Raw genomic sequence first — 19,302 nt, 5'->3', positions numbered from 1 at the left:
TGCTCACATAACATAAACAGGAATGTAATATTCTTTAATTCTATGATATCAGATGGAGTTGATTAAAAGCTGAGGTTTTTCCTTATTAGTTGCTTTCTGTTGTTCAAGTCAGGTCTCAGGACCATGATGAAGCATTTAGGGGCAAAGATACAGCCCAATAACCCAGCAGTGGAGGCCAAGATGGAGAAGATTTCCACAGCCACCATATATTTCCCCTTGGTGCTCAGGTAGGTTGGAACAAATGACAACCAAACACTGCAAAACATCAACATGCTGAAGGTGATAAACTTGGTTTCATTGAAACTGTCTGGCAACTTCCTTGCCAGGAAAGCCACAGTGAAGCTGATGATGGCCAGAAGGCCCATGTAGCCCAGAACAAGATAAAACATGGTGACAGACCCTTCATTACATTCCGATATGATCTGTGCAGGTACTGACTGCATGTCCAAATTGGGGAATGGGGGAGAAGTGGCTAGCCACACTACACAGATGCCTGCTTGAATCCAAGAGCAGAAAAGGACAATGGAGTTGGCCAATGTTTTCCCCACCCACTTTCTCATGTTGGACCCTGGTTTGGTGGCCATGAAAGCTACAACCACAGTGATGGTTTTTGCCAATACACATGAAACTGCTACAGAGAAGATGATTCCAAAGGAAGTTTGTCGGAGGTAACAAGTCAACTTCTGAGGTCTTCCTATAAAAAGTAAAGATGAGAGGAAGCAGAGCAGGAGGGAGACCAGGAGAGTGTAGGTGATGTCCCGGTTGTTGGCTTTGACTATGGGAGTGTCTTTGTGCTTAATAAAAGTTCCTAACACCATGGCTGTGATGAAGGAAAAAGAAATAGCAACCAAGGCTAAACTGATCCCTAGGGGTTCTTCATAAGACATAAAGACTGTCAGTTTTGGGATGCACCGATCTCTGTCCTTGCTTGCATACTGATCTTCTGGGCATTTGGAACAGTCATCCATGTCTGAAGCAATAAAGAGCAATCATCACAATGCTAATTTTGCACATGAAATGTGTAGTCCACTTAATTTTTAAAAAATAATTCCAAATGGTTTACATTAAATACATGCAGCAACCATTTCGCACCATTTCCATTCACTACCCCTGCACATGTTGGCAGAGTGTACATAAGCATGCCCTGCCCCCTTCCACCCCACAGTCTGCTCCCGTTCTGCCCTTTCCGCCTGTACTATAACACAGTATTTATTTTTAAAATAAAGAACTAGTCAACAAAATAAAATAATACAAAAATTTCACTACTATTTGTCGTATTATTTTATGATTTTGTACAGTGTGTGATATTGGCATAACACCTAATCAGTTACTGTGTATGTTACTACTATTGAAATTCCAATTTTCAGGTGACATAAGAGACAGTGGCAGGTATATGCAGAGATATCTCCTGTGCAACTGGGGGCGGGGGACATCTTTCAGCATGCAAACACTGTGCTTGGAACCATTTCTGCCTTGTCCCTACAGTAAGCAATTTCTTTTCAGAAGAATTTTCCCCGTATCAACCAGCCTGAGCCCTGAGATCAGTAGGGAGGGCTGTGTGAGGTCAAACTGAGTAGTATGTGTGAGGTCCTTGCACAGGGCTTTGTTAGTGGTGGTACCCCAGTTTTGGTGCTCTCTCCCCTTGGAGGCACAGATAGGTACATCATCACACTGTTGAAGGCTATCATTTGTTTTATTTGATTGCAGCTGCCTTTTCATCTGGTCTTTGTGAGTTTCTGTTCATAGGTTTTTTTATGGAAACCTCTTTGAGAACATAAAATAAATGAAAAGAAGAATGAAAGAAAGTGAAATTAAGAAATAAACAAATCCTCATTGGGTAAAATAGGTTAACAAGAGGAAGTAACTTGGACAGTACTGAGGTTTGTGGCCTACTCAAAATGGACTAAGCTGCCCTTACTCTCTGTGTAGAAACTGAACCTATGGTGCCACCATAACTTGATTAATTCCCTCTCATAACCAAACATATTAACTGAAAGCATCCAGAAGACAAAGACATTGAGACCTACCCTTCTGGGTGGAAATCTTTCCTTCTGGACACAGGGCGCAACTGTAGCAGCAAAACTTCACTCCTTCCTTCTTTTTCTTCTGATAACCAGGACGGCAGGAGTCACTGCACACAGAGACAGGCATCACCTGCCCATAAAGGGGAATAAATGATTAGTAGAATGGGAGAAATTGACAATCTCTCTGTTTACTCCGTAAGCACATGATGAACATGGAAGAATTCAGAACAGGGTACATGCAATATAAGCATGCCACAATGTGCCAAACAGTCCTGAGCATATACAGTGGTACCTCGGGTTACAGACACTTCAGGTTACAGACTCCACTAACCCAGAAATAGTACCTTGGGTTAAGAACTTTGCTTCAGGATGAGAACAGAAATTGTGCTCCGGCGGTGCAGTAGCAGTGGGAGGTCCCATTAGCTAAAGTGGTACCTCAGGTTAAGAACAGTTTCAGGTTAAGAACGGACCTCCAGAATGAATTAGGTTTTTAACCTGAGGTACCACTATAATGCATTATTTTTGCAGTCTATTGTTTAGAACCACACTTCTGAGAATAGTGTAATAAGGTTCTCCTAACAACTCTCAGCACCCTTAACAAACTTCAGTTCTTAGGAATTTGAGGGGGGGGGCATTTTGATTAAAGTGGTCTAATTGTGGTCATAATGTATAACTGTGGCTTGGTTACCAAAGATTGATAACCTCCCAACTACAACAACAGCAAAGATGAATTCTTTCTCAGAAGAAGCTGTAAATTTAGACAACATTTTCCTAAGGGACGTTCCAGTACATATTGACATTCATTATCCATCTGATCTATGTTACGAACTCCAGTCCTTTGGGAGACAAGAATCATTTTGTATTTCCAACCAACATGGCAGAAGACATAAACGGGAAGCTTATCAAGAATCCAAACCTGTTTAAAACTCCTGTGCCACACAATTATGTCTGTATCAATGATGAACTCTTTTTCTTCCTGAAACTTGGCATCCACCCTTCCAACTTTGACTCTCTGGAAGGATTTGTTTGGGAAAGTGACCATGTTCATTATGTCAAATCCACCTCTCCTCTCCCTGTTATCTTGAAAAAAGATTGCTTCTCCAACTGAGTTATTAAACAAAATGCCTTCAAGAAATGGGTGCAGCTAGTGGGAAAAGAGCAAGGGTGGTTAGGAATGGGATCAAAACGTATTGGAGTAAATATACTTTAAAAATTTGTTGACAACATTGCTTATGTAGTTTCATCCTACAAAAAATCTGCCTAAAAATATAGTTTATATTTAAGGCAAGAGAACCAGTATGCCATGGCTGTTATAGTTTAATTTGAATAATAGTTGTTGTTGTTGTTGTTGTTGTTGTTGTTGTTGTTGAATAAAGTTGGAAGATGCATTATTTTTTATATTCTCTTTATGTAAATGAGATTATTTCATTATGAATACACTACCTTCCAGGGCTGGAGATCTTGAAGACTTTTGCCACTCATTATTGGACTGTGTTTGTATCTAGAGGACCCTATGGCATGCAAAGCATGTGCCACAGCATAGACGGCATTATAGATACTGTAGCTGTGGCCAGTCATATACATTTCAAATATAGATGCAGGAAGATTCTCCAACCTCTCCTCTCCAGTACAAGTTCCATCAACCTCTATCAGCTCCTGGGGGTCTGGAAATGAACAGTCAAATGCTTGCTCCCAGAAGTCCTTTAGAAAGCCATCTTCTTGATTCCAGCCAGGTTTTGCGATCTGAAGAAATTCCTTGAATCCTTGAATCTCATCAGAGTGAATTGTGAAGGACAGGGCGCCTTCAAACAATTGAAAATCCCATCCATTCTGAAGGCCTGTTAATGTAAAATCCAGCTGGGCTGTCATAACCCACACCTTTCCAAGTGATGTTCTTTCATTGTAGCTAGGAACTCCTATGAGCACATATGTATTCACCCATAGAATGGTCGTAGAATCTCCATAGATGACAAAGGTAGTGGCTTTGCTCTCTGAGAAAGCTAGATAAATAAGAGAGGCTAATATGTTAACTGCATTGAGATTCAGTGCATTGTTTTGTTTTGGAATCATTTGTGTGAAGGCTGAACAGATTCCATTCTGAAAAAGCAATGGCTCCAGGACCTGTGTGAAATGTTCTCCACTGTCATTATCCACAGCAAAGAGCCCAATCCAGGTCCAACCAAAATGCTTCAGCAAGCTAATGATCCCAATGTACTGGTTCGCTTCACTTGGGACCATATGGTAAAAGGAAGGCAACAGTGTTGTATGACTCTGCTCTGAGGTGAATGAACCGTATGTGAGCTGAAGGGAAAAACAGAAATATTTTAAGAGGAGCATCTGAGCCTGTCACCTTGTGCAAAACAGGAATATTTATCAGAGCTGTGGAAAAACTCCTTCACAATTTTGGGAGCAGGCCAAAATTGTATTAAAGGTCTCTGAAATGTAGACTTGGGAAATGTGACATTTAGTAACTGGTAAAGGAGGTGTTCTGATGACTAGCACCTCTCATTTAAAATGAAGTCATAGTTCATTTTAAAATGAAGTCATAGTTCATTTTAAAATGAAGTCATAGTTCATTTTAAAATGAAGTCACAGTTCATTTCCATTTCTTTCTTTTTCTTTCTTTTTTTAAGGATATTGCAGCTGCTGCACACTTGGGAAATGGCACCACTAAGCTTCAGGGGAACTTAAGCATTAGGGAAGATTTTGATTTTCTCTCATCCATTCCTTTGCTTATTCTGACCCTCAAAATTACTCTCAGCATTCCAGGAGAAGAATGAACTTAGTGACTATCCCCCCTTCATCCATGGATAAATCCTACCTGTGGGTACTTGTATAGGCTTAAGAGTTCTGCCATATGGAAGGAGACATCAGAACCAAGTCCCCCAATGACAGCTATGAGGTTTTTCTGGGTGTTGCATTTGTAACTGGGGACAAATCTTCTGAATTTGAAGAGCAGATCCATAGTGGTCCGATAAGTCATCCTTGTGTCGTAGTAGCTGTCATAGATGTGGAACCCAAGGGTGACATTGGGCAAGATGCTGGGATTCTCGTTGATCTCATTTACGGCAAACACCAAGGCCAGGATGTGCTGGTAGAATTTTAGCACCACACTGCAGAGAGAGATTGAGTGCTCTTTCAGCCAAGAAGCACTTAAGGCAGCCAAACTCTTTAGAACAATTCTGCTCCATCCTGTCTATAGCCAAATTGCTTGCCACTGGGACATCAGTCATGGTGATTGTGATGATACCGCATAGCTACTGAAAGTACCCTGTTACTGCTGTTCCTGAGATAGTAAAACTCTTCCTTTACAGACAAAATAACATGTGTAAAGCATCATAACACTGACAAAGGTTTTCCTGCCTTGAACCAACAGTGAGTCCTAAGCTTTCCAGTCCAGGAGTTTCCTTCAGAAATTTAATCCTGGGGACATTTTTTCAACCAGAACTCAGTTCCAGCACCTTTCAGGTAGGTGTACAATGTGAGTTCTGGCACCTCTTTTACTAGGAAAAATAGCACTGGATATAGTTCTGAAGACGCCGTTGTTTGAAGCACACATCATTGTAATACATTGCTTTCCCTCTCTCTCTAAGGAGCCTAAAAAGAAGAAATACATACATACATGACCATGTACCTAAAGCTGATCTTTTTATTGCAGTATTTTGTGCATTTCTCATTTTTTTAATTGATAAAAGTTTTGTAATTATTTATTGTATTTATTGAGAGTGGATTTGTATAAAACTATTATTTACTGATATTTGGAAAGTTTGCTTTATTATGTACTATCATATTCCATATGGATCATTGAATATTACTTTATTTGATATAACTTTACTTTAAAATGATCTTTTCTATTATTACTAATTTGTTTTGGATCAGATTGTTATGAGGTGTGTGATCTTCCTTCTATATTTTGTGTTTTTCCAGCTTGTACCATAGGAAGATGGTATCTAAAAGTAAAAGCAAAATCAAATCAAATCCTATCACTTGTATGAGCAACAAGCTCAGATGAAGCAGATTAAGGGGGGAGGTGAATGCTTACTTTGGAACCTCGAACAATTCATGAGAAGGAAATATACTGAAGAGTAGTTCGTGGAAATGGTAAGAGATGTGAGAAGTTATCCCGCCAATGATGAGGCTCCCAGGCTGGTACCACTCATGTGGAACAGGCAGGGGATCATTCATGTGGCACTTTCTGGTATCTGCTTTACATTGTTTGAGAGGCTGAAGCAGCAGCAACAACCCATATAGACCCACCATCTTTACAGCAAACATCCTCTCTAGCATTCTCTTGCTCCAGCATCCAGCCTTACATTAATGCCTTACTGTGGGTGGTGCCTGACTTTGCCAATAAAGGAAAACAACACACTTATCTTTAGCGTCAGCAGAATTCGAGTGCCTGCCTCAGCAGGCTAGAAGAGACAACCAATACAGACTCTGAAGTTTGCTCTACAAAATGGCAACACACATCGCAGCTCAAACTGGCAGAACCTTACCTGCATCTTGTCACTCATCAGTGACAGGAGACTTGCATGTTTTCTATATCTACTTATAAAGCTAGTGCTTTTACTAAATGTTGTCATTTTCTGAAACACCATTAGGGTTTTGGGCAGGTGAACAAATGACAGTAATTTGGATAGCTGCAGGGGGAGATAACTTAGCAAAGTCACTGTGCCAGAATCCTTTTAGATAGAAAACATGTTTGTATCTACTTGAATCTGGCCACAAGATTGTTATGCTCCTCAAAGAGACTACAAGTAGGTGACAGGTCCCAGATTTCTAAGGCGAGCAAACGCCAACAGGAAAATAATACCCTAAAGTGAAGCCATTGGCTTGACAGGAGGACAGGATGAAGTGCTATGTTCAATCATTTATTGAAACACATTTCAATAATTATGAAAATTATGAGAAGATTATAGCACTGCCCGGTTCCAGTTTTATGACACACACTAGATACAAGGTTTGCTGTGTAGTTTGGAATTGCCAGTGCAAGTTGCAATAAGACACTGGTGAGGAGGACTCTGGAGGTTTGAAAGGCCCCTCTAGATTTTATTCGTATTGAGTTTTGTTCCTGATTCACTTGCCCCAAGCCAAGCTTCCATGGAGGTTAGATTGTATCTGGTCTTCACTGAGCATTTGTTCTGATTAGTTTGTGCGGAAGTTATAAAATCATGAGAATTCATCCTGTTTTGGGGTGGATAAGAAATTTGACTCAGTTCCCATTTAAATGCAAAGATAGCAAATCCACACTTTCCAAAGCAATGTGAGAACTAAAACACAGACATCCCCTAAAATTCAGAAATTTATCCTACTTTTGATGCAGTTCTCCAATGAATGTCCAGAAAAACGCATAGGTTTGCAGAAATGTGTATAAAAATGGAAAGACCACTGAAGATAATGCACACAAAATTACTTACCAAAATGTGTGCACACAAATTTATTAGCAGAAAATTTTATTAGGAGAATTTTGCACTAAAATTCTGGTGAACTTTCATGAGTTTTTAAGAAAAAAAGATATTTACAAATTACTGCAGAAATGTAAATAACTGAATTTAAGATTGGGAAAATTAACAGATCATTCCGTTCCCAGCCCTGGCTTGCTTGCATGGTGCTTATATATCTACACATTAAAAATTAGTTGATCCCACACTTTTCAATTCATTTCCTTATCACTTTCCCAACAGCCAACTGTACAGGTTTATTTTAAAGTGGATATGTTGCACTAGGGCAGCAGAACACTTTGATCTATTTTAAATGCACAAACCTGTAGTTCTGCAATGTGATGGAATCAATACTGACAGTACCTCATCCCTGTGCCCCCACCACAGTCCTGATGGGACTTAGTGCCCCTGATATTCTCAGTGGGAGGAGATACCGTATTTTTCCGTGTATAAGACAAGCTTTTTTGACCCAAAAATGAGGTTCAAGATTTAGGCTCGTCTTATACACTGGTAGTGCTGAGGGGGGACGCTGGAATGTTTTGTTTTTTTTTTTGCCACGAGCCCGAGATTGTAAGTGGCGATTGGCCGCTTGATTGTTGTGGAGGGGAATGCCGGAAATTGCTCACTCACCAGATTGCAGCACACAACCGCTTGTGTTGCTTACAATTGCTGCTTAGAATCTCAGGCTTGCACTTCATTCCGGCGGGTGAGCAGTTTTCAGCATTGGCCGCTTGATTGTTTGGGGGCGGGGAATCCCGAAAATCGCTCACCCACCGGAACGCAGCAAACAACCACACACGTCGCAGCTGCCTGATCGCCCTCCTGTTTGCCGCCCATTAGCCCTCCTGTTTGCCACTGTGGCAGCCAATAGACAGCTGCCCTTGTCGCAACAAGCGGGAGTATGATTGGCGGCCGCTGGCAGCGATCAGGAAGCTGATAGGTGGTTTCCGCTCACATCGCAGAAACCACCTATGAGCTTCCTGGTATTCCCTTTCTATCTGGGCCATCTCTTCAATATCATGATGAAATTGCTGCTGATCTTGTTTTCCCTGGAGGTTATTCAGAAATGTAAGGATGTACTCTCTGGGAAGATCAGAAATGCCAGTTTGGTCAATTAAATGGGTTGCAGCCGACTGTGCCCAATGAAATTTATAGAAGTAAGTTAATCACCCTTGTTAACATCACTGTGTCTATTCTGAGTATGCTTAACCTTAGGCACAATCCAGACCAGATTTTCCCGTCCTGGTGCCCTTCAGATATTTTGGATTACAGCTCCTGTCATCTCCAGATGGCCCAGCTGCACCCCTATCTGGACAGAGATAGCCTAATTACTGTTAGGCATACAAGGGAAAAAGAATTGGGAGGGAGGAGGGAGGGAGAAGCTAATTTCAAGTTACAAGCCTGAAGCTAACACACTGTTAGATAGTTTTGCCTTTGCAGATTCTGCCTGTCTAGCAGAAGAGCAACTCCTCAGACATGGTTCTGGTTGTCTTGCCCTTGATAAAGAGCAATGCCTCCCTGCAGCAATCTTTCCCCCTAGATCAGACTTAGAGGCCGAGCAGGTGACAACACCCAGGGCCAGGAGGACAGTTCCTACAGCTCTTCCTTCAGACAGCTGTAGTGGCAGTTAAAATACCAGGGGCGGGGCCAATACACAAAGACGTCTCCCTCTCCTCCATATCTGAATTTCTGAAGGGGGCTTGTAAGCCTCTTTTATGCACAGACATATGAAAATACATAGGCAACTTCCTGTTTAAATCTGCTGTATTCACCGCAACTACACAGCCCTGCATGCCTGGGACCACTTTCCAGACAGTCTGTCAAAACTTATGGCAAGTGAAATGGACATGGTAGCTATAGTTTGTTATTCTTGCAGTCATCTTCAAAGGTGTTTTTTCAACCTGATATGGTGCAATAGCAAGTGTGGAGTAGCAAGTGTGGAGTAGTGGTTAAGGTATTGATGGAGGACCCAGGGTTTGAGTCCAGGAGGGAGTGTAAAAAGTCCCAGAGAGACCCTTAACATTTCCTGCCAGGGCTCTGGGTTCACCTTCCACAGCTTCCCCATGCACTGGGTGAGGCGGGCTCCCAGGAAGGGACTGGAATGAATTGCCTTAATATACACTGACGGGAGCAAGCAGTTTTATGCCCCCACGGTGAAAGGATGCTTCACTGTCTCAAGGAACCCTTCATGCAAGTTGGAACTGCAGATGAATAACATGAAACCCGACGACACAGCTGTCTATTACTGTGTAAGAAGCTTCCTGCATTACCACAGCAATATATCACCCATCAAAAACCTTAGTGTGGTAGAAACTGGCTTGAATAGGTGAAATGATGGCAGAGGGAACTTTTATATTTACCGTATTTTTCCTTGTATGAAATGCCCCCTTGTATAAGACGACCCCTATTTTGGGGGACTCAAAATTAAGGAAATGTGGGGATCTTGCCCAGAGTTATTCAGCTTTTTTATGGGGGGATTGCCCAGAGTTGTTGAGCTATTGGGGGGGGGGGTTGCCAAATACCACTCACCCAACTAACCACCACTGCCAATCTTACAACTCACCAAAGTTACCCATCATTTGCTCACCAGCCACAAGCAACTGCCAATCACAGATTGTTAAAGGTATTTAGCTGAATCCCTGATCTGGAACTTGTTTAGCTATAAATGAGCTTTCCATCCCAAGAATAAGTTTCAGTGCTTTACTACAGAACAGTCTTAAAACTATCTACATATAAACATTGGTAAGAACAAAGTAACACATTGCAATCAAGCAGCAGGCAATAAGGTTCAGTCCTTTAATTACTTTTATACAGTTCAGGAACCTCTCTCTGATCCCAGAGAGAGCCTGCAATATGCTGGGAGCTCCTCGCAACATGCTGGGCTGGCAATCTCTCTTCTGGCTTCCAACAACACAGAGAATCTGACTTCTCAGGTTTCAGCTGTCTGCTGACCATAGCTGCTTTACTGTATTCGCTATAATAAAAGCTCCTGCCTAATGTAAACTTCTCATTACAAGCACTTTAAATACAATGCATTCAAACACACATTTTATGTACATTAAAATGTAGTGTCTTTAACATAGATTATTTGGCCAATTGGGGGCAAAGGGATAAAGCTCCTTATCCCAACACACATATCCTAATGTACATCAGTCAACAGTGCACTGGCTATTAGTGAAAGATGGCTTGCACCAGTAGCAAACTACTTGGTTAACATCACATGGAGCAGTGATCAGATGTGGAAAAACTGTTTGTACTGAGGGTGATCCCCTGAGACGAAACCCTGCAGAAGTAATTATCTTCCCCTGAAATTATCTGAAATGCACTCCTTGTTCAAAGGAGAAGCTTCTAGAAAAGCAACCAGGAAACAAGTGTGAAAGTTATTTACTTATAACCAACCACACTGTGTGCCATTATGACCGGGGGTGAGAGGCACGTGGGGTTTGGTCAGTTTGGGCTCTGATAATCTCCCCCTTTCCTTGTATATTTCTGGCTTGAAATCAGTGGACATTTACTGGCACATTCAAGGCATGTTTTGCTAGCCTTAAAGATAAGGCGGATACACTTAGATATATTTATATATTTAATTAAGGATCTTGGCTGACTGTAACTTTTCCAAACTTTCTGATGCCAACAATGGCACTGTAGATGGGCAAAGAAGGACCTGTTCTGGTTTGCCATCAGATGGTGTGGTTAGTGCTGCTGCTTCTGCTACCTCCTCTAGCGTGCAAAGCAAATGCTATGAAGTGCCGTCCAACTGATCCCCTCCCTGTTCCCCATGAGTGGTACCAATCAGGAGACCTCCTCATCGGTGGGATTTCCTCTCAGATCATTTACGTTTTCAACCCAGTTTCCTTCAAGGTACACCCTTCACAAGAGCTGAAATCTGATGTCCCACTGTAAGGATCCCCTCCTTCCTGCGTCATGTGAGCTTTGAAACCTCAGCATTTGTAATGCAAGGAAAGAGAATTTTGGTGTGGAGTGTCCACATCATCACATCTCTTTCTCATGCTGTGTGCATGTGTGAAGAAGAAGCTAGTAGTTAACAGTTGCATAGGAAGCTGTCTAAGTAAACCACTGGTCCATCTACCTCAGTATTGTCTACAAGGACCAGCAGTAGCTTTCCAGGGTTTCAGGCAATTCTGATTATGCATACAGTAGGCCAAAATACACATTAAAATACACATGCTAATGAAAACGGCATAAAAATATATTGTGTTAGGGGAAATTGGTTTGTAAAATGTGTGCGTTCAGGGAAATTGCATAGAAGATTTTGTACATTTGGATAAATTTGCATCAAAATGCTGATGAATTGTCTTGATGGCTTAAAAAAACAACCCATTGCAGACAGATGTGAAAATGTGGAGAAATGTGTTAAAACTAGAAGAAGGAGAAACTGAGAGAAACCAAAATTAACAGCTTCATCCATCCTTATGAGTTGATTATCAACTAAACCATTGCAGAAACCCTACAGTTGTTAAGAGGGCAGGTGGACTGGATCTAAGGCAGGTGAGGTCAGGTTGATTGTGGGGACAGACTGAAGCCATGGGATGGACTGGGAGGACTGTGCATAAGCCTTATTTTTATGCACATCTTATCCTAGTAAATGCGTGTTTGTATATATTACATTAAGGAACGCGGGTGGCGCTGTGGGTTAAACCACAGAGCCTAGGACTTGCCAATCAGAAGTTCGGTGGTTCAAATCCCCATGACGGGGTGAGCTCCCGTTGCTTAGTCCCTGCTCCTGCCAACCTAGCAGTTCAAAAGCACGTCAAAGTGCAAGCAGATAAAGTACCACTCCGGGGGGAAGGTAAACGGCGTTTCCGTGCGCTGCTCTCGTTCGCCAGAAGCGGCTTAGTCATGCTGGCCACATGACCCGGAAGCTGTACGCTGCCTCCCTCGACCAATAAAGCGAGATGAGCGCCGCAACCCCAGAGTCGGTCACGACTGGACCTAATGGTCAGGGGTCCCTTTACCTTTACCTGTATATTACATTGCAAAATTCAGAGAGGTGTGAATTTTAGCAGCATTTTGGTTTGCATATTGTTTCAGATAGTGCAAATAAAGTAAGTTTGCCCTTCCCTAGTCGTGATGCTTGTAGAGGAGTTTGTTTCAAAAATAGATTGTCTTATTTAAAGCCAATGTTAGCCAAGCTTGCAACATCTGCTTCCAAATAAGCAGGTCTCTCTGTTGGCAGTGTGATAACAAAATTCTACCAGCACGTCCTCGCCTTGGCATTTGCTGTGAAAGAAATTAATGAAAATCCCAGAATCTTGCCCAATGCTACATTGGGGTTCCACATCAGTGACAGCTACTACGATGCGCAGAGAACTTACCGCACCACTCTGGACCTCCTCTTCAAATCACAGAAATTTGTGCCCAACTACAAATGTGGCAGGCAGAAAAACCTCATGACCGTCATAGGGGGGCTTGGCTCTGATATCTCATACCGCATGGCAGATATCTTGGATAGCTATAAGATTCCACAGGTAAGCTCTGTGCATGGGGATTTACGGAAATTGCAATCGCTTCATGCTATTCTGGAAGTGGTTTTTGTTGTTCAGAAAGGCAGGAAAGCTACACTTAATTTGCCTGATATTCAAAAGTGAAACAGGACTTAGCCCAAGGAAGAGAACAGGATGGGAAAATATATTTATTTATGTAATGCAATTCGTATATTTATTTAATACAGTTTGTTTGCTTGCTCATAAATATCTCAATGCAGTTTACATAAAATATACATTAGAATTAATGATTTTAAAAGTTAGTTGATAAAAAAACAAAGTATGCATAAAATCAGTTATTATAAATATATTTACATATTAAAATACATATCTGGGTAATATACAGTCAATAATTTCTACCAGATATCTTTCCAATGACTAGTTCAAAAATAAAAAAATTCCTTCCAGTAGCACCTTAAAGACCAACTAAGTTAGTTCTTGGTATGAGCTTTCGTGTGCATGCACACTTCTTCAGATACACTGAAACAGAAGTTGCCAGATCCTTCAACAACAGGCTCATCTCAGCTATCTGCCAATCTCCCATTCCCACCACCCTTCTGAGTAATACCCCTCCCCACCTTCTCACTATATAGAAGGATCTGGCAACTTCTGTTTCAGTGTATCTGAAGAAGTGTGCATGCACACGAAAGCTCATACCAAGAACTAACTTAGTTGGTCTTTAAGGTGCTACTGGAAGTAATTTTTTTATTTTGACTATGGCAGACCAACACGGCTACCTATCTGTAGTTCAAAAATATTACATTTTCACAGGCTGAGAAAATTCAGACAAAATACGTCTTTAAAATTCAGGTTTTCTGAATTCATATCAGGTTTAGCTGGAAAAATACTCATTGCCCAGACTGAAAGCCCTCATATGCAGATTCATTCAGACATTCCTCCTAAAAAAATCTCTTAAATCGCTACATTTTATTTCAGCTCACTTATGGCTCATTTGCCCCAGAGGAGAGTTATGCAATGCAGTCCCACTCCTTCTACAATATGGTCCCCAACGAAGCCCGCCAGTACATTGGGATTGTCCGCTTACTTCAGCATTTCAGATGGACATGGGTTGGGCTCTTCACTGTCAACGATGAGAGTGGAGAGCGTTTCTTGCAGACCCTGGAGCCATTGCTTTCCCAGCATGGAATCTGTTCAGCTTTCACAGAAAGGATTACACAACAAGCCCGGTTAAATGATATGTTTGAAATTAACAACCAGGTCCAGAGTATTTATAAACCTTTCACATTTAACAAAGTCAACACATTTGTTCTCTATGGAGAAACACTGTCCATTATGTGGCTGAGCTATTTCATTCTTCTGGGAAATCCTGAACGCAATAATGACACATCTCACGAAAAGGTGTGGATTCTGACAGCCCAGATAGATTTTGCATTAACTAGCCTTCAAAGAGGCTCAGATCTGCAAGTGTTCCAAGGGGCTATTTCATTCGCAATTCATTCACATGAACCACCCGCATTCAAGACATTCCTTCAGACTATAGAGCCTTGCTGGGCAGAAGGAGATGGTTTTATCAAAGATATATGGGAGCAAGTCTTTGACTGCTCATTTCATTGTCCAAAAGAGGTCGATGAACCATGTACTGGAGAGGCAAGGCTGGAGAGCCTTCCTGCGCCTCTTTTTGAAATGCGCATGACTGGTCATAGCTACAGCATCTATAATGCTGTCTATGCTGCTGCACATGCATTGCATGCCATGGACTCATCTACACCCAAGCACAGAGCAGCTGTGGAGGCTGAAAAAGTTGTACCCCACCCTTGGCAGGTAATATCTACACTATATAATTGTGTTTTTATTTGCCATGAAAAAGCTAATACAATATGCCTTTTTCCTAATGGTAAACTTATGTTAGACACACCAACACATTGATGGAAATTTGTGGGTTCACATTTTCTCCTTTTCTTGGGGCTTGGAGAAGGGAAGCCGTAACTTTTGAGCATCCCTCACTGAAAAAAAAAAGAGCTTCATTTTCAGGCTGGGTCTTGCTGCATGACAAGAGAAGGTGTTTGCCAAACTGAGTTATCCTGTTGGGTGACCTTTATGGAAGATGGGACAAGGGGAATGTGACTTTGCTCCTGCTGCTTGAGCTTTCTACAGCTTTTGATACCATTGACCAGGGCCAGCTACATGGAATGGGAACTGGGGGCATTTGGTTACTGGTCCTATCTAGAGAGTAGAATTGCATGAGTGTTTTGTGGGGCCCAGGCATTTAAGCTGGGGGGGGGAGTATTGAGATTGGAGGCAAGATGCTATCAGTATGTTGATGACACTGAACTTTATTTCTCCATGACATGGATAAGGAGAGGTCATGAGAGCCCTGTGGTGTGATGGGAAAATAACCTGAGATGGATGCAATGTGGGTGAGTGGCTACCAGTTGCCATATTTCCAAAATTGAAAATCCAGACAGAAAAGTTGTTAAGGTGGTTATTTTGTTACACTTGTTGAGTTTTTTTGTGGTGGGCAAAAGCTCCAAGAAAAATGACGTTCTAGAATGATTTGCTATGAAAAACATGATGCACAGAGCGAGCATAAGAGAAGAGGAGAGCCCCACACTGCCCCGCCCACGCCCCAGCACTTCCCCAATGTAGGCGTGCCTGGGAATGGCTCTCTTCCCTTCTCCAAGCGCACTGCCCTTTTAAGTGACGTCTGTGCTGGCATCTGGCAGCCCTAGGCTACCCTCTATGGGAAATTGGTTGATTGCCTGCCCTTGATGGGGTTACAATCCCCCCGAATGAGCAGGTATGCTGTCAGAGGCGATGAGTGTCTGTATCCAGCTTTGTCTCTGGAGACCCAGATACCTCAGTGGGTAGAAGCACCTTTTACCAGCTGTAACTGGTGCATCAGCTAAGACTGTGCCTAGACCAGGAGAGCTTCACCACAATTGTTCAGGCATTGGTTACTTCAAGATTAGGTTACTTCAATGCACTGTATGTAGGGCATCTCTTGCTTTTCACTGGGAAACTGCGGTTGTAAAAGAAGTGAGACCCTATCAGGACATAACATAACATTTGGCAGGTACCATCACTTTGCTAACTATGGCACCTGCTTAAAACAATTTTGTTTAGGCACGCCTATCCAGACCCATTCAATTCATTGGGAATTTTCATGAACTCATGAATTCAATGTCATGAATTTCCAGTGATGCATGTCTAACTCTGGATCCAGCCTATTATTTTGCTCTCCCCTTGTTTCTTTTTCTCTTTCAACTAGCTCCACCTGATTCTTCAAGACATAACATTCAACAACTCAGCTCAAGAAACAGTGTCCTTTAATGACAAAAGAGAAATGGAAGGTGGATTTGACATCATGAGCATAGCCACTTTCCCAAACAACTCCTTCCAGAGAGTTAAAGTCGGAAGTGTGGAGCCCAGAGCTCCTGAAGGAGAAGAACTAATCCTTGATGATGATTTAATTGTGTGGCCCAGTGTATTTAACCAAGTATGGGTGCTAGGATATTGATTTAAGACCTAAGAATTCTCTCTTCTGTATCAGTTGACGATGAATGATCTGTCTCTATAATAAAGACAATACCACCTATTGCATTAAGAAAAACAAAGAGAGCTGTAACCTTAAAGTGCCTAACAGTGGGAAATGTGCAATATTCTGTTCAAGTGAAATAAAAAATAATATCCTCTATAACAATAAACTTTGATAAGGGATTTTGAACCAGTTTGGGTTTTTTTTAACAAAAGAAAATGAGACACCAATAGACACCCCTCTTCCTATGGAATGAGACACTGGATTAAGTTATTAAAATAACTTCTCTGGTACCCACATTTTGGAGAAGGGCCCTCAGCTAGAGTTGTAAGAAAATACTGATGAAAATTAAAACAGAAGTGGAAATAACCAATCTGGACTAATTTATCCTACATCCAAATGGAAAATAATCCATTATTATAAATAATTTTATAATATTTGTTTTGCTTTGTTTTCTACTCGGAAGCAATATGTGATTGATTACTTCAGCCCCACTCCATTTAGATTGTGTGTGCCTTGCACTGAAATTAATGGTGTGGAATTAAAAGTGTTTACTTATGTTAAATTCATAACTAGCGTCAATAATTATGTGAATTACATTAAATAGTGGACAGTGTGACAAATAACATGGTGTTTTGTGGAAACCAAACTGCAGTGGAATGGAAATAGTTCCGATTGTGAGATAGGATAGAAAGGAATGGAAATGACTGCCTTATTGCATCCTTAGCCATAGTTTGGTGATAGAGAATCTGCTTTGCATACAGGTCCCAGGTTAAATTGTTAGCAATTCCAGGTAGGGCCAGGAGATGTCCCTGTCTGAAATCTTGGAGAGCTGTTGCCTTTCACTGTGAACAATACTGAGCTGGAGAAACCAAGGGTTTGACTCAGTATTTAGCAACTGCCTATGCCCGTATGTCAGCCAAGCAATAGATGGCAAAAACAATATATTCTGGAAAGCATTAGCAGGAGATGGGCGGGTGTATGCATGAATGTGTAATGTTCCATTTAAGTTCATTATTCCATGTCAACAGTTTGCTTATTTACTTATTTTGTACGTCAGCTTATGAGCAACAAAACATTTCTTCTTTCTTCTACCCTAAACTCCAATGATGTGTACTGAAAGGTGCCACCCCTTTCTGTGTGTAGTAACTCTTGCCACCCTGGTTATCAGAAGAAAAAGAGGGAAAGGGATAAATTTTGCTGCTATGATTGTGTTCCATGTCCAGAAGGGAAGATTTCAAACCAGATGGGTAGGTGATGTATTGCAATTATCCCCTCACTTAATTTTCGTTCAAGCAGCAAATAATCATTTGCCCCTGCAGCAATAATGAAGAAACGAGACATGGGGTAATGGGCAACTTAATTCACTGGCAAGATATGTAATAAGCACAGGAATGCTAGGCTCCAATCATTCCTAACCTTGGCTATTCTAGCCAGACTGATGGGAAGTGTAGACCAAAGGCTTCTGGAAGGCACTACCCATAATGTATGTGAGCAGCAGCTTCCATCTTGCTTCCACACATAAGGTTTATTTTATTTATATCTTAAATATTTTTTATATTCCACCATTCCTCTCTTCTGGAACAAAGGGTAGCTTACAACCCAGGATCAATAAAACAACCATGCAAAAGAAGAAACCATTAAATCAGAATACTACAATAAAATGCAGTAAAATAGCAGTGATAAATATCTGTAGAAACAAACTCCGAAGCCAAAATGTACTCCTCATCAGATGTGAATTCCTATTGAAATGAACCTTTCTTCTTCTTCTTTTTCCAGACATGATTAACTGTGTGAACTGCCCAGATTATCAGTATCCAAGCAACAACCAAGATCACTGCATCCCCAAAACAATCAGCTATCTTTCTTATGAAGAACCTTTAGGGATCAGTTTAACGTCAGTTACTGTTTCTTTTTCCCTTATCACAGCTTTGGCACTAATAACTTTTATTAAGCACAGAGATACCCCCATAGTCAAAGCCAACAATAGGGACCTCACCTATGCTCTCCTCATATCCCTTCTGCTCTGCTTCCTCTCTTCTTTGCTCTTCCTTGGCCAACCTGGGAAAGTGACCTGCCTTCTCAGACAACCCACTTTTGGCATCATTTTCTCAGTGGCTGTTTCTTGTGTGTTGGCCAAAACTATGACAGTGGTTGTTGCTTTCATGGCCACCAGGCCAGGGTCCAGCATGAGGAAGTGGGTAGGAAGAAGATTGACCAACGCCATTGTGTTTTCCTGCTCCCACATTCAAGTTGGTATTTGTGCCATGTGGTTGTCTACCACTCCTTCCTTTCCAGATTTGGACACGCAGTCACTGACTCAAGAGATCATATCAAAATGTAATGAAGGCTCTGTCACCATGTTTTATCTTGTCCTGGGCTACATGGGACTTCTAGCCATCATCAGCTTCACTGTGGCATTCCTGGCTAGGAAGCTGCCAGACACTTTTAATGAAGCCAAGTTCATCACCTTCAGCATGTTGATGTTTTGCAGTGTTTGGTTGTCGTTTGTTCCAACCTACCTGAGCACTAAGGGGAAATATATGGTGGCTGTGGAGATCTTCTCCATCTTGGCCTCCAGTGCTGGTTTGTTGGGTTGTATTTTTTCCCCAAAATGTTACATTATTTTGCTGAGGCCTGAGCTGAACAGCAAAGAACAGCTAATGAGGAGATAAAGTTAAGAACTATGTTGCAGTTCCCTTCACAATTTCTTGGGGTAACTCTTCTGGAACACAATGAAGCTTTTTGTTTGAGTAGACATTTGACTGCACTTTAGCTGTCATGTTAGAATCCTAGAATTGTAGAGTTGGAAGTCCACTAGAAGTCCATTCCTCTGC

General features: G+C 41.6%; 1 protein-coding gene across 2 annotated transcripts; it reads right to left on the bottom strand.

The window, feature by feature from the left end:
- On the bottom strand, window positions 1-3,627 carry LOC310691737 (vomeronasal type-2 receptor 26-like). Of its 2 annotated transcripts, none has more exons than XM_083471692.1 (3): window positions 3,468-3,627; window positions 2,028-2,154; window positions 1-970 (listed from the first exon to the last, which is right to left on the bottom strand). In XM_083471692.1, the coding sequence occupies exons 1-3, from the start codon at window positions 3,606-3,608 to the stop codon at window positions 63-65; spliced, it is 1,176 nt and encodes a 391-aa protein (XP_083327818.1). In that variant the 5' UTR covers window positions 3,609-3,627; the 3' UTR covers window positions 1-62. The 2 variants fall into 2 exon arrangements, with proteins under 2 accessions (XP_083327818.1, XP_083327819.1); XM_083471693.1 differs by lacking the exon at window positions 3,468-3,627 and adding an exon at window positions 2,941-3,127.
- Between the last annotated feature and the right edge of the window lie 15,675 nt (window positions 3,628-19,302).

The sequence above is a fragment of the Podarcis liolepis genome (genome assembly GCF_965112155.1).
Source record: "Podarcis liolepis genome assembly, chromosome: 13".
Taxonomy (NCBI): domain Eukaryota; kingdom Metazoa; phylum Chordata; class Lepidosauria; order Squamata; family Lacertidae; genus Podarcis; species Podarcis liolepis.
The sequence above is the reverse complement of the archived record's forward strand: the minus strand, read 5'-3'. Positions and strand labels throughout refer to the sequence as shown.